We start from the raw sequence: 26189 nt of genomic DNA, 5'->3' as shown, positions 1-26189 counted from the left end.
TCTAAGCCAAGCCTGGTGGTGGAAAAGCAAAACTTTTATTTACCATGTTGAACATCTTACCCATGTGTCTTGTTTTCTCAAAGCCCGCCCGCCCCAGATTTGAAAAAGCACACAAAATATTGTTCAGCTGATGCTCAGGTGTCTGATCCAACTTAAGGAAAATTCATATGCTACTTCAGCATATCAAAGAGCACAGGTTTTTTTTTACTTTCTTTATAAACAGTGAACATTTTTTGTTTGGGAAGCACCTCTTGGCTGCAACCCATAGTATCCATCACCCAAGTATCTCAAAAGTTAGATGAAGAATGTTCTTCATTCATGAGACCAAGAGCTAGAAATTTGGGCATCAGAATTTCAGCACAGGCTAAACTCCACAAGCCCAACAGACCAAGTTCATGATGGTAGACCCTCAGTTAGACAGCAGAACAGGCATGCTTAGGGTTGCACTGAAAGAGAGGCTGAACATTTTTTATTCAAGACTAAGGCTGAACATTTTTTATTCAAGACTAACGATTAGGATGGTAACATTAGCTGAAAATATAGCCAAGTGCCTGACACCAGCAGCATCAATCGTTATATATTTTTAAAAAATATTCCAACAGTCTTGGAGCAACAAATGATATTCCAACCTATGTGGGAAAAGGCACTTTTAAAGATATTTGAGCTACATCATATGGGTATATTTTGTGAGAACTTACATTTTTAACTGCCCTCATTCTCAAGAACAAGAGCTGTAATACACATTTCTATGAAAACTCCTGGATTCCACCATAGTTCCCCAAGCCTATAGCATAGTACTTCCAGGCAGAAAGCGGGAGACATCACAGCTTGACTATTATGGTTTCCCAGAATGTGCCACCCTAGAAACCTCCGGTATATTTTTCACTATGCTGAAATTTAATCCTATGATGCAAAGCATGATTAGAAGTGCAAGGAAAGCAGCTTGTATTCTGAAGATCACCCTCCCACCCTTGTAAACACAGTAAATCGACAAACAAAAAGCAATTTCTGCAATAAGGCTGTTGTGACTTTCTCGTTTGATGATCTTGATTTCCTGCATTCCCAAGGTTAGCTTTGATAGCCTGTGGGTGACACTTAATCCTTTGGATCCTTGTCTCTGTTGTGCTAGAGAACGGTGAAACCTGAGAATTCAAGCAGGGTTTTAGAGTTGGCTTTCGCCAAGCAGCTCATGCTGCACGGAACGCAGGGGGCTTGCAAAGGCTTCTTATGGCGTACAGCATGGATGAAGTCAGTTGCTTGTGGGAGTGGAGAAGAAGAGGGAGCCCCAAGTTCCACTCAGTGCCACCAGCCCATTCAATGAGCTTGTGCAAGTTTTTGAAAAGTCAAAAAAAAAAAAAATCAATAGAGAACATCCATCAAACCACAGTTGAGCTGAAGTGGTAGGCATACGCTCTAGTTTGAGAAGTATTTATCCCACGAATGTCCAGGTCTTGATTAAGAGACTGCCCTAGGAATTTCTCCCAGTTCACAGATTTATGACAATGTATGCTTCATGTCTTGATAACTGTTTTTTGGTTAGTCTTTGCCACTTGTATCATCAACCAGACCTTTAAGTCGAGATAAATGATGTAAAGCCCTATAAACAAAGCAAAACAGATGTATGAGCATCTCTCTCTGTGCACAGTAGTGTTCTTTCTTGGGTTTCTCAAAGCACATCAGATCAGCACATTAACTATGTGTTGAACCAAGGCTTGGGTGATCTGCTGGCTCTCTTTTAATGCATAGGATCCCTGCTATATCAGCCCAAAAGATCTGTCTAGCCCAGCATCCTGCTTCTGGCGGTGGCCAGATGCCTCCATAAAACCTTTAAGCAGGCCATGATAGACCTAAGTTGAGGCTTGAAAGCTTGCTTTCAACCTGTTACGTTATACCATACCCAACCCAGATTTAACAGTATGAAATAAGGAAGCCGATGTATATATGTAAGGAAATGAAGTCCCAGCTCACAACTTTAAAATTCTCCAAGCGGGCAGCCCTATTGCAGCTCATAAGAGCTGCGACAAAAGGCTCAAGCCTGAAGAAACCCAGTGTTCCTTTATTTTCCTTCCTCAAGAAGATGGTGCAGGTGGGGAAGAGAAAACCATGCAAACAGGTTTCCGGTTCCTGTCCCCACACCATGGCAATGGCTCTCTCAACATATGAGAGAGGCACAGGCTGAAAAAAGGGAGTGGAAGGGTTAAACAATCCCTCTATAAGCGTCTCGGGGTATGGGAGGTACTGGCAACCTGCCTCAATGGCTCGCCCCGCACAGATCAGCGCAGGACCGGTGGAGGCGATGGGTACTATGCACTTACCGCCTGATACGAAACCACCCCCCCCATCACCACTGGATGCAGAGATTATCCTGATAGCTGGGTTTTAACTGACATTAAGAATAGGCACGCATCGGAGGAAATCGACATTATAACTGCAAACAATCAGCTGCATGGAACTGAGGTTTGAAATCAGGAGAAGATTCTATCTTGTGCTGGAGGTGGATGGAGGAGAGGGGGACTCTCTGCTATATTTTATGGAAGTTTTTACATTTATGATTCGGCAACCCTCTCCTAATATTGAATTTTAAGATATACAAGCGAGGATGGCTTGATGTACGATGTATCACACGTTTAAAAGAAGACGTAAAGCTGAGTTCGGCTTGAAATGAGTAAAGGTGGGGAGCCTGGTTGCTTTGTTTGGAAGGATGTTGCTGGGAGTTAGAGCCTACCCCCCCCCCAAAAAAAAAGACTGAAAGAGATCATAGAGATGTTGAGATATAACCTTTTTTTTTAAAAAAGCAAAATGCTATGGTAGCAGCGAAAGGAAAGCGGCATGAGGGCTTTGGGGATGGTGGAAGAGGAATGGCAGCACCTTTCCCCTCCCTTCCCAGCAGGAGGAAGAAATGGGGAATCTCTAGAACTTGTTGATTCGGTGCCAGTGGAAGAGGGGGATCTGCTGCTGTCAATTTGGAACTGCTTAAGTATTATGGGAAGGAGCTGAACCGGAGAAAGAAGAGGGTTTAACCTTGAAGTTGCAGCTCTGCCCCAACCAGGCTGGAATACAACAACAGCAGGAGTAAGGAGATAGTCCCAAATGCCGCAGGAGAATGGAAAACATCAGAGAGGCATATAAGGCTTTTGGATGTGGCACACGCAGGATAAAAAGGAAAAAGCTATGGTTCCTCACTTGAAGCTCTTTATTTTGGAAGTTGAATAATATAGTAACACGAATAGAAAGCATTAAGCTGTTAATTATGTGATAATTGTGAAAAATGGAACGTAATAGAAATAAATAAGAATATGAAATGCAGTAATATTAGATCATAAGGATCCATCAAGAATGGTGCACGGGAGCCCTCTTAACAAAAGTGTATTAATTTGGAACTAATTTGTGTAATAGAGTTTATATTGGAAAATCAATAAAAATAATTGGCAAAGAGAGAGCGGGGGGAGAGAGAGAACCATGCAAGAAGGTTCTCCTGGAAATTAGGCACTGGTGTAGGGCTCTGGCTCATATTCCACATGAGTGATTTACCAGAGGGGGGATGTTAAATGTATGATTTGGGGCCAAGATCTGGGGATCTCAGCCTGCTTACCTCTGAAGTGACTTTTTTACAGGGATGATATCATGATCATGCAGTTTAAATTCCACATCTTCATCTACAAAAGTCTGAAAAAGAAGCAAGGTTTGCTTAGCAGCATTGCTCAAGGGCACATTTCTTTCCAAACATCCTTTCTCTCTCTCTTGGGAGGTACAGAGAAAGTTTAAAATTTCCTATGAATAAGCAAATAGGTGTAACTGTTTTATCAGAATATAAGCAGAATCCCAAGAAATATACTGAACACAGGTCCCTCTATCGGAATGCTCACTATTCAAATGAAAAAAATTATACCCAAACGTCGCTACACAAATGGCTGATTCAGATAACTGTGAACAGCCAGTTCCTTTCTTGTGTTTTGCTGGTCAGTGGCAGCCATTTTAGGCAGAAACCATGGACGGAGGATGAGAAATCAGACAAATCAGGGAACAGGTGAGATGAGATATATCAGTTTCCCCTTTGTTTGGCTTTTGCTGATTGGCTGCAGAAATTTCAGGCAGAAATCAGGGAGGGAGGGCAATTGGAGACACCACAGATTAGAAATGCTCCCATAGGAAATAATGGAAATCATTAGCTTGTTAGGCAAACACTTGCCTAGTGAACTATTTTCTGGGAATGTAATATATTCAGGAAGCGGGACCTGCAAGTATATGCCATCACTGGCACAGCACAGAAAAATTAGCTATAAGTTTTAAAAGAAAGATACAGTATCAGCCTTGCCATTGTTGTTTTGGGCTTCCCATAGGCTTCTGGTTGGTCACTGTGAGACCAGGATGTCGAACTGGATGGACCACAAGCCTGATCCAACAGGGCTTTTCCTATCTTTTTACTTAAAACATGCTGTAGTGTTGGTGAAATGTAGTTGCTAACCCTGTGAGCCATGAAGTCCTTGGTTCAAATTGTACCTTGGCAGCAGCAGCACAAACAATGAAAACGGAAGGGAGGGGAACAGCTTCAAGCTGGTTACATGTACTTGGGTATGCATTCAAGGTTCTTTAATCCTGCCTTTCCTACAATCTGTGGCTCGAGGCAGCAAACAACCTGTATTTAAATCATTGTGCAAAATAGCACATAATTTTTAACTGTGAACCTGCAACAGCAACAATTCAGCAGCAAATATTAACAGTTAACAGAAAGAATGGGAGTTGTGCCGAAAGCTGGATTTTGAGAAGTAAGCTGGTGCTGGTGTTTGGAAGCAGCAATTTATTTTGCATGAAGACGCAGGAAGACCTTCTCTCATCGAAATGCACCGGACATTAAGATAAGCAATTTCTGCTTTCAAACTCTGGCTTGCGGCCTGCCCCCCCCCCCTCAAAAAACTTATTTTGGCCATGAACTCACTTGGTGTCTTAGTGCCCACCCATAATAACAAATCACCTCTCTTACTTCAAATCTCTCATTAAATCCAAACTTTTCTGCTTTTACACAATCTCTGTGCTCTGTAAAGAAGTCTAGGAATATGCAACTGAAACAACATGTTTTTTTGTCCCATTTTATCCCTGCTACACTTTCCGCACCTTTCTCCGAATCATATTTTAGACTGTATACGCTTCAGGGCAGATACTTGGATTCTTACTTTTCGTAAAGTGCCACTGAAGATGATGATAATACTGGCCTACTTAAACAGTTTGCTACTTATAGCAAAATATTTCTATTATCTAACTGCTTGGCTCAGGCAAGCAGCATCAAGGGCCACTGTTTAAACTCCCCAGGTTCATGTTACAGGGACAATGGTAGGTTTTTGTGTGTTTTAAAAAAATAAAAATAAAGCTCACATGAAATGGCATTGTATAGTGAGGGGGGAAACTATTTGATCCCCTGATAAATTTGCCCGTTTGCCCTCTGACAAAGAAATGACCAGTCCATCATTTTAATGGTAGGTTATTGTAGCTGTGAGAGACAGAATAACAACAGGGAAAACCCCAGAAACCAAGAAGACAAAAGTCAGAGATTGATGTGCATTTTAATGAGTGAAATAAGTATTTGATCCCCTATCAACCAGCCAGATGTCAGGCTACCTGGTATCTTCGCTGTATGCAACAAGCTGAGATTAGAAGCACCGGCTATAAAGGAGAGGTCTTACCTGTAATCCCAGCTCATTACTGTCGACAGAAGCAGTCAATCCAGCAGATTCCAAAGTAGCCACCATGACCAAGACCAAAGAGCTGTCCAAGGATGTCAGGGACAAGATTGTGGACTGGTCATTTCTTTGTCAGGGGGCAAACAGGCAAATTTAGCAGGGGATCAAATAATTTTTTTCCTCATAGTATATAGCATTTTTAGCACGCCAAGTGCTTTACAATCCTTCTCAGTCATTTAGCAAATTAAGTTTTGCCCTACAATTCTCCATCTCCATCAAAACGGAATCTTCTGCATGTGGTTTTATTTCCAGGTCATTTTGAATTTAGATAGTTATGCCTCAATTTTTCAGTCAGTCTTTTCAAGGGGGGGGGGATTACAGAAAATAATTAAACATCAAGGGGAGTCTCATTCAAAATGGAACAGCTTACTTTCTTCAGTTCCTCTTTTTGTCCAGCAGTTTTGTTCTGGTTAAAGCTGTGCTGAACTGCTTGAAGATTAAACAGCATTAGCTTCAAAGCTTCCACGGGGCCATGATGATTCCCTCCAGAGAATGTGTCCTCCTGGAATTATAGAAATATATTGTAATCAAAGGACATTGAACTCAATACAGCAGCTGAAAAAGTTATCCTCCCCTGTGAAGTTCAGGATTGTGATTTAAGTGGCAATTTTCCACCTTAGCTCGAGATCTATATTAAAAGGATTTCATAAGTTTCTTTAGGAATGTGCTTGGGAGGGCAGTTTTTTCCATTTTAGTACTATATGTTATTGGTTAAAGGTAAAGGACCCCTGGATGGCACACTCCATTTCACTCCACCCCTAGAGGTGCACTCCATTGTCTCTTGAGACAGATGGATGACAACAATGCTCTTCACCCAAGCTTCCCTTTTAACCTACCTGCCCAACATTCTTTAAGCAATCTTCCAAAAATTCATTAACAATGCCTGCTTTGGGGTTTTGTGGAAAGGTCTCCTCCTCACAACACACAGGTACTGGAGTTTTCCTGTAGACAGATATCTGGAGCTTAATGTCTTGTCTGAAATAGTTTTTCATTCATTCTCAAAAATATTTTAGCATAGTTGTATACAAACCAGTGGGAGACTTTTTCAGTCAAAAATAGTCCTGAAAGCCAGAGAGTATAACAACATTGGTATCAATGAGCATTAATATCCTGTGGGTGCTATGATTTGGTGATGTTTCTGTTTCTGTAAGTAGAATAAAATAGCTGATTTTTTTAATGCACTTACCAAAACAGCTTTTCCATAGCATTCCTTTATAAGCAGTTCTCTGGAAATTCTCAAGCATACTGCAAGCGCAATTTCCCTTTTCTCCATTTATTTCAAACCAATCCTTGAAAATCCTGACCACAGTTCGCTCTCGAGTCATAAGCCAGAAACATGGCTGATGTCCTTCTCACACTTTCAAAAGCGTGGCTAAGAGCAATTGAAAATATAGGCCATGCCAACTATAATTCTATTCCATCAGAACCAGATCATGGGCATCATGCCATCTGGCAGAAAGGAAAGCAGTGCCACTTGCAACTAGCCAGGTTCCCATAGCAATATCTCAGCAGCCCTCTCTAGTACAATCGTACCTTGGTTGTCAAACACCTTGGTACTTGTACGTTTCGGCTCCTGAACAATCAAAACCAGGAAGTGAGTGGTTTCTGGATTGCTTCCTGTTTTGATTGTACAGTACAAGAATCCAGGATCATATGAGAAAACTGAAAGATGGGAGACTGAGGACAAACAAAAGGGAGCATTACTTCTTCATACATTGCATCATTAATTTATGGAATTTGCTCCCAAAAGGAAATCAAGATTGCCACTAACCCTGATGGCAACAGACAAATTCATGAAGGTTATGTCTACCAATGGCAACTAGTCAAGACATCTTTTTACTATCTCCAGTGTCTGAGGCAGTAAGTGTCTGAATCAGTGTTAGAAATCCCCCAGGTTCCAGGCACATTTTGCGACTGGCGTGGGTCCAATTGTGACCACATGGAGATCTCTGGATGCCAGGTTGGTGACTGACATCTTCATTTGGCTAGCCCTCTAGCTTGCTTAAGCAGGTAAGAAGAGCTATTTATTGCATTTATATCCCACCTTTTCCTCCAAAGAGTACATGGTTCACCCCCCCTTCTCAGTTAGTCCCTACAACGACCCTGTGAGGTAGGTTAAGAGACTTTGACTGGCTTACGGTCATCCAGTGAGCTTCATGACTGAGTGGGGATTTGAACTCTGCTCTCCCAGGTCCTAGTGTAACACTCTAACCAGTGCAATCCCACTGGCTTCCTAGAATAGTTCTGCTATGGGTCAGCTCTATAAATTAAATAGGTAAATAAATATGAGGAAAGCAAAATGTTACTTAGAGAAGGATCTGGAATATTTTCCTCGAAGCTTGAATTTATTTTATTCTGGATTGTTTTGTGTTTTAATGTGTTGTAAACAGCTTTGAGATTTCCCCCCCTTTAAAATAAAGTGGTTTAGAAATGAAATTAATAATACTTTTTTTATTAAAAAAAAAATCACCGCAGAAAAGGCATCTAGACATTCCATTGTGGCTACCATTACCCAGGTGTAAGGTTCCATTTGGCAATCAGCTTAGATATCTGAGTTTCTAACACTGGTCTGAATATGGCCTTCCTGTAGGCATATAAGTCACTGTGGGAAACTGGATGCCAGGCTAGATGGGCCACTAGCCTGATCCAGCACTTATTATATCCTCTGAAAAATACCGGGAGTTCATTGCAGAAGACTGTCCCTATGTACTGCTCATGCTCGGGCCGCTTGGAGATCTGCTGTACAAACTAAGATGGTGCAGTAACCATGCTCTTGAATGTTAAACTGATATACCCCTGCTATGCTTTCATAACAAAGCTATGTGTATGTCTTGTTTACTCACAAACCAATAGGAACATTATCCCATGATCTTTCTGCTTCTAACACATCAACTGTACAAGGGCTGCCATCATTTTTCAGCGCATTGGTTAATTCGTCAGCAGAAGTCTCCCGAGTCCTCCTTGTCTTCTGAAGTAGTAGATCAGTACCCTCATCTGAAATCATTTATTGAAAGTAGCAATTAAATGCAAGTCACCTTGAATTCACATCTGGTGTATACAGTTGTACCTCGGTTGACGAACGCCTTGCGACTTGAACGTTTTGGCTCCTGAACGCCGCAAACCCGCAAGTGAGTGTTCTGGTTTGCAAGAGTTCTTTGGAACCCAAACATCCATTTCGGCTGTTGGCTTTGTTTCTGGGGCCAATCAGAAGCCGCACCATGGTTTGTGAACGTTTTGGAAGTCAAACGGACTTCTGGAATGGATTCCGTTCATCAACCAAGGTACAACTGTACTGCATGTTAATCAAAAGAAACATGCGTATCTACAGTTATAACAGTTTTGTGTTGAAAAGATCTGCTGCCATAAAAAGTAGTTTACTGCGTTAAAGTAAGTACACAGTCCATTCATAACTATGTCTCTTCAGGAGTAAGTAATATTGATTTAAATGGGGCTTACAAGGAAGCAGGGTTAGGCGTGTGTGTAATGTTATCCTCATATGGCAGACAGAGACAAACACAGGGTAAGAGAGAGAAAATGTAAACAGCAGGACCAAAGGTCATGAAATAAGTGGAATCCAGTATGCCTTTGACAGTTATGCAAAGAATAAATGTATACAAGATCAGGACTGTGACCATTCATAACATCAGTAATTAGTGAGACTGCTGTTATGAATGGTCACTGTTCTTATCTTAGGTCAAATGTATAGAAGATAAGAACAGCGATCATTCGCAGCAGCAGCCATACTAATTACTGCTGTCATGAATGGCTGCTGTTCTTGTATGCATTTAACAGTGGCACAAAAATGTCACAGACCTCAAGACCCCGAATGGTGTTATGAATATACTTAAGAGCCCTTTTTCAATTAGACTGACCCATCTAATTGACAAAGTGAGTGAATCTAGCCACAGCCAATTAGAAAAATACTGGCTGCTCCTCCAATTTCAGAATGGCATGTCAGAATTTGCAATGTTTCTCTCACTGACATATACTGTATCATGCTTTCTGTGATAAAAATCAAATTCTGGACAGCTTATAGATAAAAGTTATAGATCAAATAAGATTAAAAGTACTCCCAACAATAAAAGAAAACAGTCAACAGTAGAAACCCATTCATAAAAAGCATTGCTATTCCATCAAAATGGATTTATTACAGAGTATTTCATTATGAAAAACACGCTAAAACCATGCAGTTTGCCCAAGTTTTTAAATAATGCATAGGTTTTATTAGTTTTTATCATAATCTCTGCTGCCGTTTTAAGTTCTGATTACAGTATTTCTAACCACAGTAAGTCCAAACCAACCACCATTTAGAGATCCACTTAAAATCATGGTTTTAAACTGTGGTTTGGTGCTAACTATGGTTAGTGAAAACACAGGCTTCACCATATGCTAACTGTAGTTAACTGAGATATTATAATGGAAGTCAGAAGGAGTATATGAGCTTACACTACTGACACCCAACCATGGCTAAGGATTGGGCAGTACTGTTTCTGCAACTGGCCAATGGGCATAAGGGTAACAGAAAGTTGTTTTACTCTTTATGAACACATGTAAGAAACAGTCTGGATTCATGATCACCACATACTTCAGAAACATGTTGACCACCAAATGAAGTGCACCTGTGAGTTACCTGTAAATGAATGCCTGTGTTTTAAGCCCTGAGGTGTGAAATAGGCACTTGAAATATCATAGCGGCAGTTTCTCTGAACTTCGTGCTCATGTTCTTGGTCCAACAAATCGTTATGTCCAGAACATCCAGGATGGTTTGACCTTTCCACATCGTTTTGACTCCTCATCAGTGTCTTGCTATTTTCCAAAAATGTGGCACCGTCCTCTCCACCTGGTGCCCAGGTAGAACTTTCATTGCTTGACTCCGGCAAGAGATTATGACTCTTCAGCCAGATTGGATACTTGAAATTGGGAATGCTGCTTATCCCTGAAACACTTAAGTCAGATTTCTGGCTTGTAAGCCACCTTGGATAGTTCTTATGAAATACAGACTCTGAGTTGTCTTCTCCCATGAGGTGGTCCTTCACAGAATGCCCAGAGTCATATCTGTGAAATGTGTGTTGTGTGTTCACATTTCTGCTAGAGCGTTGATATGAAGGGGAACCTGGATTTTCAGGAAAATTTGATACTTTTTCATTGCCAAAGGATGAAGCTTGATGAGCACGGGAAGCAGATGCTGTCAACGACTTCCTGTTCCGGTTGATATTTCGAGGAACAGGTCTTAAGGCAGCAGCATGGATAAAAGGTAAAGAACCATCTGCAGGGAATGCTAGAAGATCATCGGTAGTGAGACTAAGCATATCTGCATCATAGGCATTTTTTCTCCTCAGATGTGGCACAACTGACCCTAATATGGCTTGCTGCTCAAATTTCTCCAAAGCTGAAAAACAAGAAGAGAGAGAGAGAGCACATTAAAAAACTGTAAAAAAAAAACAAAAACAGCAACATAAACACATTTAAAAGATGTTAGAAAGATGCAATTTTACTAGAAATATATTAAGGTTGCTCAATGAACTCTATGGGAATTGCTTATGAGAAGATAAGTACAGGATAGTGCAAATAACTGCACACAAGAGTGATCTACTTGCAAGAGTAACACAATGTAAATTAAAATTCTCACAAAAGTTGGAACGGCTGCTTCTTTGAGGGGCGCATGCAGGAAATGCAGGTATCTTTGCTCATATAAACAGCCACTTCCTATGAAAATGCTTAATCAGACATATTACTCATGTGCAACAAAACTGTTCACTGTTTGTATGATCAGTTCTTCAATAACACTAACTAAAAGCCACATGCCCAAAACTTTCTGGCTACAATTCTAAGCTCTGTGTTGTCACTTCCCCCTCTCCCACCTGAAAGATCATGAAAATCCAGCTGATAGCTGTCCTGGGACTGTAGAGCAGAAGGGAAGAAAACACTGTCTTCTGCCACCAGCGATGCGGCCGAGGGGCACTGGGAGGCTGCCTCCCTGGTATAATATCAAGGAAAGCAAAGAGACCAATCTGGTTCCATCCATCACCACAGAAGGAGCAGCTGCAGAGAGCTTGCTTCCTTCTCCTTGCCTGAAAGCATGTTGCTCTTGAATTGCAGAAACAAGGGGAAAGTACAATCTGACCAACAAGTAATTGCTATTCAAGCAAGAGCACCAGCAAGGGAAAATCAACCCGGCCTGGCCTGGATATAAATGCCCACTTTGTTCTACCCTTGAAGAACTGAGCACCCTCTTCTACCTTTTCCATCCACGCCCCCTTTTTTGTGTGTCTCTCTTTTTAGCTTGTAAGTCTAATGATGACAGCCCCCCTCTTTTATTACTGATGACAGCCACTTTAAAGGGCAATAATTGTATGAAAAGCAGGATAAAAATACATCCATTGCTTAAACCAAAACACTTAAGTTAGTCTTAACTAGTTATATCATCTGCTACATTATTCACATCATCTAACATGAATGTATAAAAGAAATGACTAGTAGCTGCTGTAACAGAAATATGACCACTTTCTTAAGCAATGTTATGAAGTTATTAATATTATTACAATGTCTCACATTTGTGGAGTGTTATATTTCACTTTAATCCTATATACAAACTTGCCACTTATCTCTCACTGGAAGCTGCCTAAGCATCACAAGATAGGAAATGCAAATAAGATCAAAATTATGTAAGCTAAGCAATAAGAAATCTCCAGTGACCCTAACAGGGGCCAAGGTTTTGCCTGACACATACTACACAAATGGAGAAACACTCACTTACCATATCTGCGCTTGAAACTGTCCTCCAAGGACCTTAGGTCTTTACGAGTACTCTGCGTAATGCATATTTTCCCAGGTCTTACTTCTGGCGACGCAAGGCTGAGATCGAAATCTTCAATATAGGCCTCCAATGCTTGAGATGCAGACCTATAGAGCCTGTCCTTGTACTGAATTGAACTGTGGGATTTCAAGGAGCAACTACTATTGCTAAGGCTACAATCTGCCAGAAGACAAGAAACAGTTGATTCCGGAGAGTAGACACTGCCTTTTTTAATCAAGCAAGCCATTACACATTTCACCAAATTGGATTCCTGGAACCGCCAGACATGTTTCTGAAAAATGACAGCAAGTGAGAAAACCAGTGAGTCAGCCATGCTGAGCATTAATAAATGTCGTGGATTCAGAAGCCAGGCCTGCTGGCGGACCGACTCTATGTTACAAAGCGTGTCTGCAAGCGTGACATGAAGGCTGGCAACATTAACCCCGCCATGTGGGAATCCATTACAGGATCGTAGTGCTGGAGACAGACAGCCAAGTTGTGTATCCACAGCAGTGACCAGAGGACCAACGAGCGCAGAGAGAAGTGGTGCATCTGCAGCAGCAGAACAAGATACTTTCATCTGCCCCAGCTGCAGCAAAACATGACTTTCCTGTATCAGTTGCTACAGACACAGCAGGTGCTGCAAGCTTGACCTCACCTGCAAAGGCACACTCCTCCATTGTCTCCCGAGACAAACGGATGTCCAAAAACATGGTTTGGATTCTTACAAGCCGGGTGCTCTGAACTCAATGTTGTTGGAGAAGCAGGATGCAAATACATGTATCAAATCCAATCCAACTGAATCCTCCCAGGTGAATGCCATGCCATTCAAGGAGGTGCTACTGCAAAGGCGGCGGCAGCTGCAGAAAAACCCCAGGCACACCTATGCCAAAGCCTTACTTACTCCCAGGTAAGTAATCCAACCAAAGTTCACCACTTTACAGCTGCGGTCTTATCCTCCCTCCCACCTGGAAGCAACTCGGAATACAGTAGCACCTTGGTTTAAGAACAGCTTAGTTTATAAACTTGGATTAAGAATGCTGCAAACCCGGAAGTAGATGCTTTGGTTTGTGAACTTTGCCTTGGAAGCGGAACATGTTCTGCTTCCTGTTGAGTGTGTTCCATTTGTAAACTGAGTCCCCCACTGCTATGGGAAAGCACACCTTGGTTTAAGAATGCTTTGGTTTAAGAACGGACTTCCGGAACGGATTAAGTTCATAAACCAAGGTACTACTGTACGCAGAAGGGAGGGAAACGAGAAGACGGCAGAGAAGGAGAGGAAGGGAAGCTCTTAGGTGTTTTCTGCTGTGTCCCCTTGGTTTGCCATGGTTTTAATTTTTCTCTTTTTATTCATATTCTTTTTGAACTGTATGTAAAAACGCAAATAAAAACAGGCATGGGCTGGACTGTGCCGTGAATCAGGTCTTCCTTAACGTGTTACAAGAAGCTTGGCTGCTTCTTGTAAGATTTTTCCAATAACTATTTTATTTTATCTATCACATAATTCCAATAACTATTTTATTTATTACATTTTTACTTTCCCCCCAATAACTGTTTATTTTACTTATTTTCATTATACACCTTTAAGTGCCAGGCGAAAACGTTCCTTTTTAACCAGGCCTTTGGTTGATCTGATTTACATCCTATGCCCTTTTAAAATGTGTTGTTGTTTTTTTTCTGGAAGGGGGCGGCGGCTATTGGGTTGTTGTTTTTATTTTTATTATGTATTTTGTGGTTTTACATCTTGTTTTTATTCTGCAAACCGCCCTGAGACCCCCAGGTATAGGGTGGTATATAAATTCAATAAATAAATAATAATAATTTATTTCACTTATTGCATGCAACTATTTTATTTATTACATTTTTACTCCCCCCCCCCCAAAAAATTGCTTATTTTACTTATTTTATTTCATTTATATACGTGCTGCCTTTATCTAACAAGGAGCTCGGGATGGCGCACGTGGTTCTCCTCCTCCCAATGTCACCCTCACAACAGCCCTGTGAGGTAGGCTAGAGGCTAAATTTTGGCCTCCCAGTACGGATTCGGAACCCACACCCATCTCCACGAAATCTCCCTCAACCCTCCTCAGAGAGTCGAAAGCGGAAGCTGCTCGCGCGAGGGACCCAAGATGAGGGCGCGCACGTCTGAACCCGCGACACGCGTGTTTCCGCGGACCGTCGCGTGAAGCCTCCCCGCGTGTGAACCCGCCGCCGGGAACCACACGTGTCTGGCGACTCCCCACCCTCTTTGCCCCGAGGGAGAGAGCCGCTTACCCGCTTCAGTCGGCGCCTCCTCCTCCTCCCGCCCGCAAAACGTTTGAAACGAAAAAAAAAACACAAAACGCCGCCTCTTCCCAAAATGGCGCCGTCGGCGCGCGCCACTGCGCATGCTCCATCGCTGAGGCCGGGCGCCACCGCGCATGCCCGTGAGGCTGCCCGGCGTTCGGAGAGCAAGCGCTCCTGCGAACCACAACTCCCGGCACGCCCCGCGGGCGAACGCATCACAATGCTCCTGAGCCACACCGCCCCCCACCGAGGAGAAATGCGAGTTGCAGCCGGGAAGGAGGAGACTGGAAGCGAAGCGAGCGACAAGACCCAGCAGCGTTCAGGTGAGCGCTTGGTGCGGCTCTGTTGCAGCAGCATCTATACACGCCTCCACGAGGCGGGCCCCGCTCTGAAAGCCGGGAAAGCGACGGGATTTAGCGTGCAGGAGGAACTTAAAGTGATTCATATAATTCAATAGAAGGAACCCTGAGAATCAATGCAGGAAAATGCAGCTGTCCCATAAGGGCAGTGCTGGATTTACTTACTGTATAAGCTAAACAAGCTATAACTTAGAGCCCTCTTGGGGCCCCCCCAAAAAATTAAAGGAAAAAAAACATCTGGATGTACATTTCCGAAATATAAGATAAAAAAACAAATAAAATAAAACATACATACCTATTAGGTCCATCAATTACCATATGGATATAGCATATCTTCAACACAAAAAACAGCGACAATTTGTTGTTGACAAAGGACAGCTGGGCATATAAAGGGCCCCATTACCTTCAGTAGCTTAGGGCCTCATCAAACCTAAATCCCACACTGCATACGGGGATCGAACCTGCTACCTTGGCTTTATTACCACCACACTCTAATCAACCGAGTCTATTTGATTTACTACGTTTCTGTGCCGCTTCTCATCCAAATAATAAAATTATTGTTATTATTATTAGGCAAGAAGACTAAACGTACCCCCTGATTTTCAGCTTTTGAAAATCAAGCATGATCTGACTTGAATAAGTTTCATCCCGAATCCTGTGTCTTTGGACTCTTCTGGATGTCCTGCTTATTGAGCATTCACCCTCCTTTGTTTGCACAAAGTTTGTGGGGAGGTTAGACGACGCCTGGCTATTTGTTCAGCGATCATTCGGATTTGTTTGCAAAGAGCTTTAATGCCGTATCAAGCAAATGTTACCCTTTGTTTCCCAGTTCATTTTCTTTTCACTTTACTTGTTGCAAAAAGCCCAGTCAGGGGAGGGAAGCGGGTTGTGTTGTGCAAACAGAGCCGTCTTTCCCAGAGGGCTTAGTGGCTAGCTGCGCCAGGGCGCTGGCCTCTCAGGGGCACCCCAGCGAATGGGGGAGCTGCGCAGCTTTGCCGGCGGCCTCCCCTTTCCCTGCATGGTGCCAGCTGCGCCCTGCCAACCATCTTTCCTTCCTACCCTCCTCGGCCCACCCCCCCTCTGCGGGCAGGCGCATTGGCGCTGCTGCTCCCACAAGCGCTCTGTGGTGGCGCAGGCTGCAGTGGACGAGGAGCCACTCCTCAACTCTGAGGCGGCGGCCAAGGACAGGCCTCTGCCCTCTCCTCCTCCTCTGCCACTGCCTCCTCTCCCTCGGCTGCGGGAATCCCCTCAGCCGCCACCCGCCGAGCCGCTGTCGCCACTGTCTGAGGAAGCGGTTGTGGGAGCGGCTCCTCCACATCACCGGTGCCCGCCGCCCCACCACCACCACTCCCCAGGGCACAGGCAGCAGTGTGGCAACTGCCTTCTGCTCTTCGGGCCCTTGGGCAGCAGCAAGAGCACTGGCAGCGGGCTGTCGTTGTCAGGCAGCGGAGGAGGAAGCGCCCGGAGCCTCGCAAGCGAGCGTGGGGTTCCAACGGTCTGGCCAGCGGCTCCCGGGGCTATGAGGTGGTCCGCGAGTTGGGCCCCGAGTTCTAAATTCTAGGAAAGGGAGGGGGCACCGGAGGGATCTTTGCACCACGGCGCCGGATATGCTTAAGACGGCCCTGTGTGCAAAAGCTGTAAATCAGCATTAATCGCGCCGCATGAATTTGGCAGCGTGTGATGGAACTGCCAAATTGAGATGCCTGGAACTACCCTGTTTCTCCTAAAATAAGACATAGCCATAAAATAAGCCATAGCAGGATTTCTATGCATTTGCGAAATATAAGCCATTCCCCAAAAATAAGCCATACCCCGAAAATAAGCCATAGTGACGTGGTACCTCCCATTAAAACAGCCTGGAGAGGCGTGGCTATGCAGCGTATTGATGCGACGTGGTTAAAATAAGACATCCCCTGAAAATAAGCCATACTGTGTTTTGTTGAGCAAAAAAAATATATAAGACGGTGTCTTATTTTAGGAGAAACACGGTAGCATATCTATATAGAACAGCCCCATGTTTCTAGTGCTGTCACACCCAGCACAGTTAAGGTGCTCTGTGGAATGAATAAAACGTGCTGTATCTCCATCCCCTGTCCTTGCGACACTTACTTGTCCTTCGCTTTGCCATTTTCACAGATAGATGGACTATAAGAAACTTTCAGAGGGCCTCTCCATAAAAATTTTCTCGTACCTCCATGATCCAGCGGGATGGAAAGTGGTGAAATGTGCAGTAAGAACAATGCAGTTCATCTTGTTTCAACTATTTCTCTCTTGCTGTTAAGCCCCAAACTGTTATTAGCCCATGGCAGGTTTTTCTTTTTTTTAAATCAGCCTGCTGATAAATAATTGCGACTTTAAAAAGAAGAAGGAAACATCCCAAGATTGCCTGGTCAATTTAGAGGCAGCTCTTATTTCTCACAGGCAACCAGAATATTTAGAACCTGATTTAGAAAACAATAGTGGTTTTTTTATATAAAAAATGGGGTTTGTTTGTTTTAAAGTTACAGATATTTCAGAGGCGTTTGATTATTTATTTTTCCTTTCCTTTATTGTCAACCTGAGAAACAAATGTCAGTGTCAGCAAGACCTTCAACAGACTTCCCGGGAACTCTGTAAGTATACAGGGCTTTGCTTCCCGTGTGTTTCCTTCCACGCACTCACTCTGAAAAGCAGCACCAATGGGCAAAATCACAATACAAGGGATTTCCCCATTCCCAGAACTATTGATGATGGATATGTCCATACTGCAGACCTCAAAACTGGTTTAGTAGTCACTCCCCCATCCCAGGGACTCCTGAATTTCTCATGCCAGTCATTTGTCATATTAAATGCTGCATGGATCCAAAAATGCCATAGGTGGAAGCTAACTAATTTTGTTTCATTATTTATTTAAACAGGCCACAATTTTCATAAAAGACACAGCAAGGCAATATATAACATGCAAGATGCTGAGGGCAGGAAAACATCATGTTCCAATGGACTGTCTGAATGACACAGTTTTCAACAGACCCTCTGAAAGTAGGCAGGGATCATTCCTGCAGAACCTCTAGTGGCGGGGAGTTCCACAGGGCAGGACCCTCCATACTAATGGTGTGCTCTCTAGTAAAGGCTGACTGGACCCTCAGGGAATCCCAGCGATCAAGATGGAGCATAAGGAATCCGGAGGCCCTGGAGGTCCCAAATTATTTAAGGCTTGGTGAATTTACACCCAGAGCCTTGAACGTGGAATGGTAGCTTATCGCAACCAGTGTAGCTCTCTCAACAGAGGCGGATGACATGTTACCCGTAGCCTGCTCCTGTAAACAGTCTGGCTGGTGCATTCTTCACTAGCTGTGGCTTCCAAATCATGTAAGATTTAGTTGACCTTCCTGCATTGCAGGGGGTTGGACTAGATGACATTTGTGGTCACTTCCAACTCTACAAGTCTATGATTCTATGAATGAATTATCAGGAACATAGGAAGTTGCCTTGTATCAAGTCAGACCACGAGGCGACCTAGCCCAGTATTGTCCACACTGACTGGCAGCAGCTCTTCAGGGTTTCAGGCAGGAGACAAGCCCCAGCCAAGGCTACCTTAGATGTTCTCTCTTTTTGCTCATGCATCAGTGCCTTCCTTTCTTCCCCACCCGTACTGCTTGGTTCTACTGCCTCATTCTTCTGCATGCGTAGAACTACGCCTCAGTTCCTGATACAAACCAAACACCTCTGAAATACCTCTGTTTCCCTATCTGACCTAGATATCGTGCTGAAGCTCTGGTGGAAGTACCGGCTCCTAAACTCTTCCCCTTCATTTTCCGGGCTGAGTACCGCAGCAAATGGGACAGAGCAGTACAGTCGTACAAACTTATAGATACAATTGACCAGGTGATTCCGTAAGTTAATGGGGTTTTGAAGTTCTGGGGTGTGTTTGTGATTTTTTTTCTTAGCCTAGGCATCACTTTGGCTCTTCTGGCAGAGCTGAAATGTGGGACAAGCAGGTCGGTCTTGTGCCTTTGGAGGATGTATGGACCTCTGGATTTTCATGGGTGCATCTTTGTACATTATTTAGGGTTGCATCTAATGAAGTTGTCTCCATAGTGCAAGGACTTCTGCCTTTGTGGCAGAAGTTCCTCTCACTTCCTCAATGTGTTCCTGGTTTCCCGCCAACCTCCTGGAGCAGATTGGTGGGTACACACAGCGAGAGAAGAGGGAATCCCATTGCAAAAGCAGAAATCATTGCGCTTACAGGATGACTTCATAGGATGCAACCCATAATGCTTAGTGGCATGTAAGGCCATACCTGCCAACTTCTTAAAGACATAGCAGATAAGCTAGATACACTTCAAAAATAACATACCAATTTAGCTACTGTTCAGGAAAGTTAGTGAAAGCAATTCCTTTCTGACTTTAGTATGCTACACACACGGCAATAGCCTACTACTTTGTCCTCAGACATGTGGGCAGAGCTATCCTAACTATGGAAAGCCAGCATTTGTTACCTCTGTTCCAGATTTTGTTAAAGAGGGATTCGGATGAATTTGACTTGAACAATCTTTTCCCCCCTGGTTAAGTTCTGCCGGGTTGCTAGGTCATATGACTGAGCTGAAAAGGGTTTGGAAGAGGTGTAAGTCTCTATCTGGTGTGCTCCCCCACTTCCCCATAATTCTCCCATTTGTGGGGGGATTTATGCTAGCTTAGCCCTGGTTGAGCCAGGGTGAGAGACTTACACTGCTGTTTCGCTAGCTAAGCTGGGAAATCCCTCATCCTGGTGGATCTTTGGTCTGGATTGTACTGTAAGCCACCCCACTCACAGAAAATTTTCTTTTTCAAATTTGTTTTTCCTCAAACAAATTTGTGTCCTTCTGTCCAATTGTTCTGAAACTACTTAGAAAGATTGGGGTAGGGGCAACACTTTTAAAAGCCAGAAAAAAATAAGGAAGAAGTGAATAGGAAGACAGGAACTCTGATGTTTGCAGAAACGGGTTGTCTTTAGTAAGTGTTGGGGACACATAGCACAAGGATGGTTACATGTTTTCAATCCCTATCCATTCCATACAGTAGTCCCTTGGTTCTCAAACTTAATCTGTTCCAAAACCAAAGCGTTCTAAAACCAAGGCGCGCTTTCCCATGGAAAGTAATGCAAAATGGATTAATCCGTTCCAGACTTTAAAAAAACAAACCCTAAAACAGCAATTTAACATGAATTTTACTATCTAACAAGACCATTGATGTATAAAACGAAAGCAATAAGCAATGTACTGCAGTCACACAATCAATCAATCAGTAGCTGAACTGGGTCGCACACAGTCGCAGAAACAGACGATCGACCTCAGCGTAACACTCAAATTGTCAGTGTAACACTCAAAACGGAAGTGTGGCACTCAAAACGGAATGCGTTCGGCTTCCCAAAAAAGTTCGTAAACCGGAACACTTGCTTCCGGGTTTGCAGTGTTTGGGTTCCAAGCTGTTTGAGTACCAAGGTGTTTGAGAACCAAAGTACCACTGTAATTTATTTGGTTGCTCACTCATTTTACTGAAAGGATTTCTATCCACCCTTCTGCCACATCAATGAAAATCAGTGTTTCTATGTTGAACTCTGAGCTGAGAGCATCAGCAGTGCCTGCGTGCTTGGAAACGCCAGCTTTGCTTTTTGCTGGCGAAGCTCAATATCAAGACTCTTCAACTTGTTTTTTTTCTGGTAGGCAGGTGACCCTGATGGAGCCAAGGAAGTTTAGGGCCAATGCTTGAACAATTTGTTTATTTGTTTGTTTTGTATTTACTGCAGGACACTTTCGTTTACCAAAGTATTACACACAGTTACGGCTTGGGACTGGTTACACCGAGGGAATTTGTCTACTTGCTGCATGTTAAGACATATGATGGAGATTTATTGACAACAAACTGTAAGTGATATTACTTGCTGGGAAGGGGTTAAGAAATGGATTCCGCACATAACCATTTTAGAACCCGGTGATTCCCCCTCAGTAGAATACACTAGTGGGCAGGGGTGCCAACTTGAATAAAATATTTGGGGGGGGGCAGGTAAACCCCACCCCGCATAATCAATCACAATATTTTATTTTACTCGTTGGACCAAAGAGACCTCAGTCCCTAGAAGTTGGCTCCTAAGCCACTGGGCTAACCTCTGTACAAAGTGTCTTAAGCTCTCTGGGAGAATAGAACTGTTATAAATACTAACTCAGAAAACAAATAGCTCTGTTATCCTCCTACCTCCTAAAACCCCATTATTATTTTCCTAGAGATCAGAACTATACCCACATCCCTTGAAGTAGGGATGGACAAATCTGTTTCTCATATTTCCAATCTTTATGTCCAGTTCCCCACATTCCTCACATCATTTTGCTCCTTAAAAAAAAAAGCCCTAATGAAAATATATCAACATTTTTACGTGAATTTCTCCTAATAGACACATTCTTTTTAAAGTATTTTTGCCGTATACACTTTAAAAGATTATTTGCATGTTATTTTCACTAATACACACAAGGTATGTCTCTCGCCTGCTTCTTGGGAGAAAAGCAATGACAAACCTAGACAGCATCTTAAAAAGCAAAAACATCACCTTGCCGACAAAGGTCCGTATAGTTAAAGCTATGGTTTTCCCAGTAGTAATGTACGGAAGTGAGAGCTGGACCATCAAGAAGGCTGATCGCCAAAGAATTGATGCTTTTGAATTATGGTGCTGGAGGAGACTCTTGAGAGTCCCATGGACTGCAAGAAGATCAAACCTATCCATTCTCAAAGAAATCAGCACTGAATGCTCACTAGAAGGACAGATCCTGAAGTTGAGGCTCCAGTAACTTTGGCCACCTCATGAGAAGAGAAGACTCCCTAGAAAAGACCCTGATGTTGGGAAAGATGGAGGGCACAAGGAGAAGGGGACGACAGAGGATGAGATTGTTGGACAGTGTTCTCGAAGCTACTAACATGAGTTTGGCCAAACTGCGAGAGGCAGTGGAGGATAGGCGTGCCTGGCGTGCTCTGGTCCATGGGGTCACGAAGAGTCGGACACGACTGAACGACTGAACAACAACAACATGTCTTTCTTTTATTCTTACTGCCAATTGGTGATTTGTTGCTTGGACGTATGTTTGCTGGTGGAGCAGGTTTTAAATTCTGTTTTGTTCTTCCCCATAGCTGTAAGTGTGGACCACCCAGCCTTGCCTCCAACTCCAAAGTATGTGCGTGGAACAAACTACCCTTCTGGCTATGCGTGCTGTCCCATACCAGGGTAAGTGGTTCTCACAGCCTGTTTATTTGCAGGAAAGGGTGAATCATCATGATGTCTTCCAAGCTGGCAGGCAGAAGAGCTCTTTATAACTTGATTACGTCCGTTGTAGTGTAGTTTGGTTACATGAATAGGAGCATAGGAAGATGCCCTAACAAATCATAGAAGCCTAGAATCATAGAAGAGTTGGAAGGTACACCAAGGGTCATCTAGTCCAACCCCCTGCAATGCAGGAATCTCAGCTAAAACATCCATGACAGATGGCCATCCAACCTCTGCTTAAAAACCTCCAAGGCAAGGAAAGTGAGGCCACCACCTCCCTAGGGAGTCTGTTTTTACAAATGTTTAGTCGGGATTTCCTATCATAGAATCATAGAGTTGGAAGAGACCACAAGGGCCATCTAGTCCAACCCCCTGCCAAGCAGGAAACACCATCAAAGCATTCCTGACAGATGGCTGTCAAGCCTCCGCTTAAAGACCTCCAAAGAAGGAGACTCCACCACACTCCTTGGTAGCAAATTCCACTGCCGAACAGCTCTCACTGTCAGGAAGTTCTTCCTAATGTTTAGGTGGAATCTTCTTTCTTGTAGTTTGAATCCATTGCTCCGTGTCCGCTTCTCTGGAGCAGCAGAAAACAACCTTTCACCCTCCTCTATATGACATCCTTTTATAACTTGAAGCCATTGGTTCAAGTCCTACCCTTCGGGGCAGGAGAAAACAAGCCTGTTCCCTCTTCCATGTGACAGCCCTTAAGATGTTTGAAGATGGCTATCATAACTCCTCTCAGTCTCCTCCTTTCCAGGATAAACATACCCAGCTCCTTCAAGCGCTCCTCGTAAGACTTAGTTTCCAGGCCCTTGGTCATCTTGGTTGCCCTCCTCTGCACACGGTTCCAGCTTGTCAACATCCTTCTTAAATTATGGTGCCCAGGAATGGACACAGAATTCCAGGTGTGGTCTGACCAAGGCGGAATAGAGTGGTACTATTACTTCCCTTGATCTGGACACTATACTTCTGTTGATGCAGCCTAGAATAGCATTAGCTTTGTTTGCAGACCGCTTCACACTGTTGACTCAGGGAAAGAACTCTGTTGATGCTACATAGAATAGCGTTGGTCCATCCAGCTCAGTGCCACCTACACTGACTGGCAGAGGCTTTCCAGAGTTCAAGGCAGGGGGGGAATACTCAATCTTAACTGGAGATGCTGGGGATTAAAACCTGGATCTTTCTGCATACAAACCATATTCTTTCCCACTGAGCTGCAGCGACATCCTGAATGAAACCTGTGCGGGTACACTCCTTTTCTCTCCCTACTCAGTTTACCGTATTTTTCCGCTCCATAGGGCGCACCAGACCATAGGGCGCACCTCGTTTTTAGAGGAGGAAACAAGATAAAAAATATTTTTTTTCTGGCTAAAAGTTTTGCAGCTTTTTTTGCAAAGGGAAAAGCCCTATATTTTTTGAGGATCAGCTAAAAGTTTTGCAGCTTTTTTTTTTGCAAAGTGGAAGTAAAGCAAAATGCAAAGGGCAGGGGGTGTGTTAGCCAGGGGCTGCTCGTGTAAATGCCAAATCATAGTTATACAACCCATTGACTAGCAAAGTTATTTGCCTTACCAACCCTATATCCTTTGGGGGTCCCTGTGAGCTAGCTGGCCACAAGCAAGTGGCAGGCACATCCAACTGAGAGCAGTGTGCAGTGAGCGGACCCTGTTCCCCATAACCACTTCTAAACCTCGAGAAAGGAATAGAACATAACACAGTCCTGAACATTTGAAATCCTGCATTAAATTTCCTACATTGTTACCTACACTGGACAGACACGGATGTGACCATCACCCAGAGGTGATGTTGTTGGCGCAAGGCAAAAAAGAAAAATGATTTAAATGTATAGTGAAGGGAAGCTTTTTGCTGAAATTTCCCTCTTTGGTTAAGGTGTTCTGTTCTGTGGGTCCCATCTCTTGCTGAGTTTGTACAGGTACTGTTCAATTCTCACGGTTAAGAGTTTAATTTCCCCCCTCCCACCTTCCGATAATCGGAACTATTTGTTTTTAGGAGGGTATATTTTAATTGTTGTAACTCTTGCTGGGACCTTATGGTGCAGGGTGGATACGAAATCTAATAAAAATAAAGCAATGCTTTGAGGTTATTGTCTCAGGGAGGAAAACTGTCTTGTTTGCTTGGGTTAGTAGAAATAAGTGCCAAACATAATGACGAAGTAGTAATGCCAACTACTGCCAGGTTATAGTGTCATATTTTATTCTTAGAACTGTGTGTAATTTCTGATTTCTTGATGGATAAAAAACAATTCCTCTCTTTCAGCAACCCAGAGCACTCCAAGTTTGTGGCGATTGTCCAGGTGGACTTAGGAGGGAGGTTAATGCCTTCCGTCATAGATTCGGTTATGCCAATGAGCATCATGAACATGATCATGGATTTCAAAGCTGGAATTAAGTCACTGAAGGGAAGCACCCTATAAAAGTCTACCAGAGAGTGGAAAGGAAGGTTCTTTGCAGTTCACATCTGTCGCTGAAGTTTGGTTTAATGTAAAGGCTCAGAGAGTGCTCTTGGTGGGGCTCAGCATGGAACATTTAGAAGTTGCCATGTTGGGTCAGGAGAAGGTCAATCTCATTCAGAGTTGGGTCTCCAGAAGTGGGCAGACACAAGGAAGCTCGCAGGTAGTATGTGATGGAAACAACCAGCCTCTGCATTAAGAACTGGGAAGAAAACATCTACCTACCTTTAATCACCTTAAGTGAATCTTCATGTTATGGCAGGGGTGAGGAGCGTGAGGTCTTCCAAATGTTGTTGAATGGGCTTTTGTCACCTGGCCAACAGAGCTTTGCTGTGACTCCTTCAGAGGTCTGCTGTAACTACCTTGCAAGGCACTTTAGGGACAAAATCACTCAGATCTAGGCAGAGTAGGATGCCACAGTTGGAGCAAGTCCACCCTGGAGGCATCCACTGCACTATCTGCTCCTCCTGGACCACTTTATCTTATTGTGGCCTGAGGATGAGGACAATTTTTTTTGGATAAGTGCAGCTGATCACCTGCCCCCTTGACTAATGCCTACCTTGGCTTCTTATAGCTAGCTGTAGGGTGCTGACTGGGTGGGTCCAGAGAGTGGCCAAGGCTTCACTGGAGAAGGTGGAGGTAGCATCTGTCTTCAAGGAGGTGGTGGTTGTGGTGCATCTCTTCCTTAGCGGACCTCTCTGGACCCAGAAATGTTAGACAACTGTTGCCCAATGGCAAGTGTCCCTTTGGGGCAATGTGCTCGAGAACATGGCAGTTGTCCAGGCATGCTTGGAGGAGACTGAACATGTGGATCCATTTCAGCCTGGTTGATGACATTTGTTAGGGGAGATGTGAGGAGTGCAGTTATGCTCATTCCACTTGCGAGACTCAGCAGCCCCAGAGTATATCCTGATCTCAATGCTGGGGATACATATACATATACAGTATGTATATACTGACCACAACCACTATGGGCATGAGTTACTTGGGTCCATGTGAAGGCTGCACTGACAGAGTCAGCTGTGTTACACACAGTTACTTGAGAGTAAGCCCCCTTGAAAATTATGGCGCTTACTCCTAAATACACATGCACGGAGTACCTTTACAGCATAAATGTTAAAATAGGAACATGTGCACCTGTAAAATTTCTCCCAGCTTCCAAGTTCTTTAAGGAACTCAGTTCCAGGAAGCTGACAGTATTTAGACCTGCTCTACACATAAGTGGGAAGAAGTTGTTTATTTGTCACAAGAATTCAGACTCTTACTCCATGGTTAA

General features: G+C 43.5%; 2 protein-coding genes across 4 annotated transcripts; one reads left to right on the top strand and one right to left on the bottom strand.

The window, feature by feature from the left end:
* Positions 1-552: 552 nt before the first annotated feature.
* On the bottom strand, positions 553-14850 carry C11H18orf54 (chromosome 11 C18orf54 homolog). Of its 3 annotated transcripts, none has more exons than XM_033164275.1 (8): positions 14806-14850; positions 12493-12823; positions 10366-11124; positions 8579-8729; positions 6572-6677; positions 6106-6243; positions 3593-3666; positions 553-1597 (listed from the first exon to the last, which is right to left on the bottom strand). In XM_033164275.1, the coding sequence occupies exons 2-8, from the start codon at positions 12776-12778 to the stop codon at positions 1537-1539; spliced, it is 1575 nt and encodes a 524-aa protein (XP_033020166.1). In that variant the 5' UTR covers positions 12779-12823; positions 14806-14850; the 3' UTR covers positions 553-1536. The 3 variants fall into 3 exon arrangements, with proteins under 3 accessions (XP_033020166.1, XP_033020167.1, XP_033020168.1); XM_033164276.1 differs by having other exon boundaries at positions 6106-6237; XM_033164277.1 differs by lacking the exon at positions 3593-3666.
* Positions 14851-14955: 105 nt separating this feature from the next.
* On the top strand, positions 14956-24891 carry STARD6 (StAR related lipid transfer domain containing 6). Its single transcript, XM_033164281.1, has 7 exons — positions 14956-15140; positions 17313-17406; positions 17739-17788; positions 18914-19040; positions 20941-21058; positions 22311-22404; positions 24721-24891. The coding sequence occupies exons 2-7, from the start codon at positions 17317-17319 to the stop codon at positions 24875-24877; spliced, it is 636 nt and encodes a 211-aa protein (XP_033020172.1). The 5' UTR covers positions 14956-15140; positions 17313-17316; the 3' UTR covers positions 24878-24891.
* The last annotated feature ends 1298 nt before the right edge of the window (positions 24892-26189 follow it).

The sequence above is a fragment of the Lacerta agilis genome, chromosome 11 (assembly GCF_009819535.1).
Source record: "Lacerta agilis isolate rLacAgi1 chromosome 11, rLacAgi1.pri, whole genome shotgun sequence".
NCBI lineage: Eukaryota > Metazoa > Chordata > Lepidosauria > Squamata > Lacertidae > Lacerta > Lacerta agilis.
The sequence above is the reverse complement of the archived record's forward strand: the minus strand, read 5'-3'. Positions and strand labels throughout refer to the sequence as shown.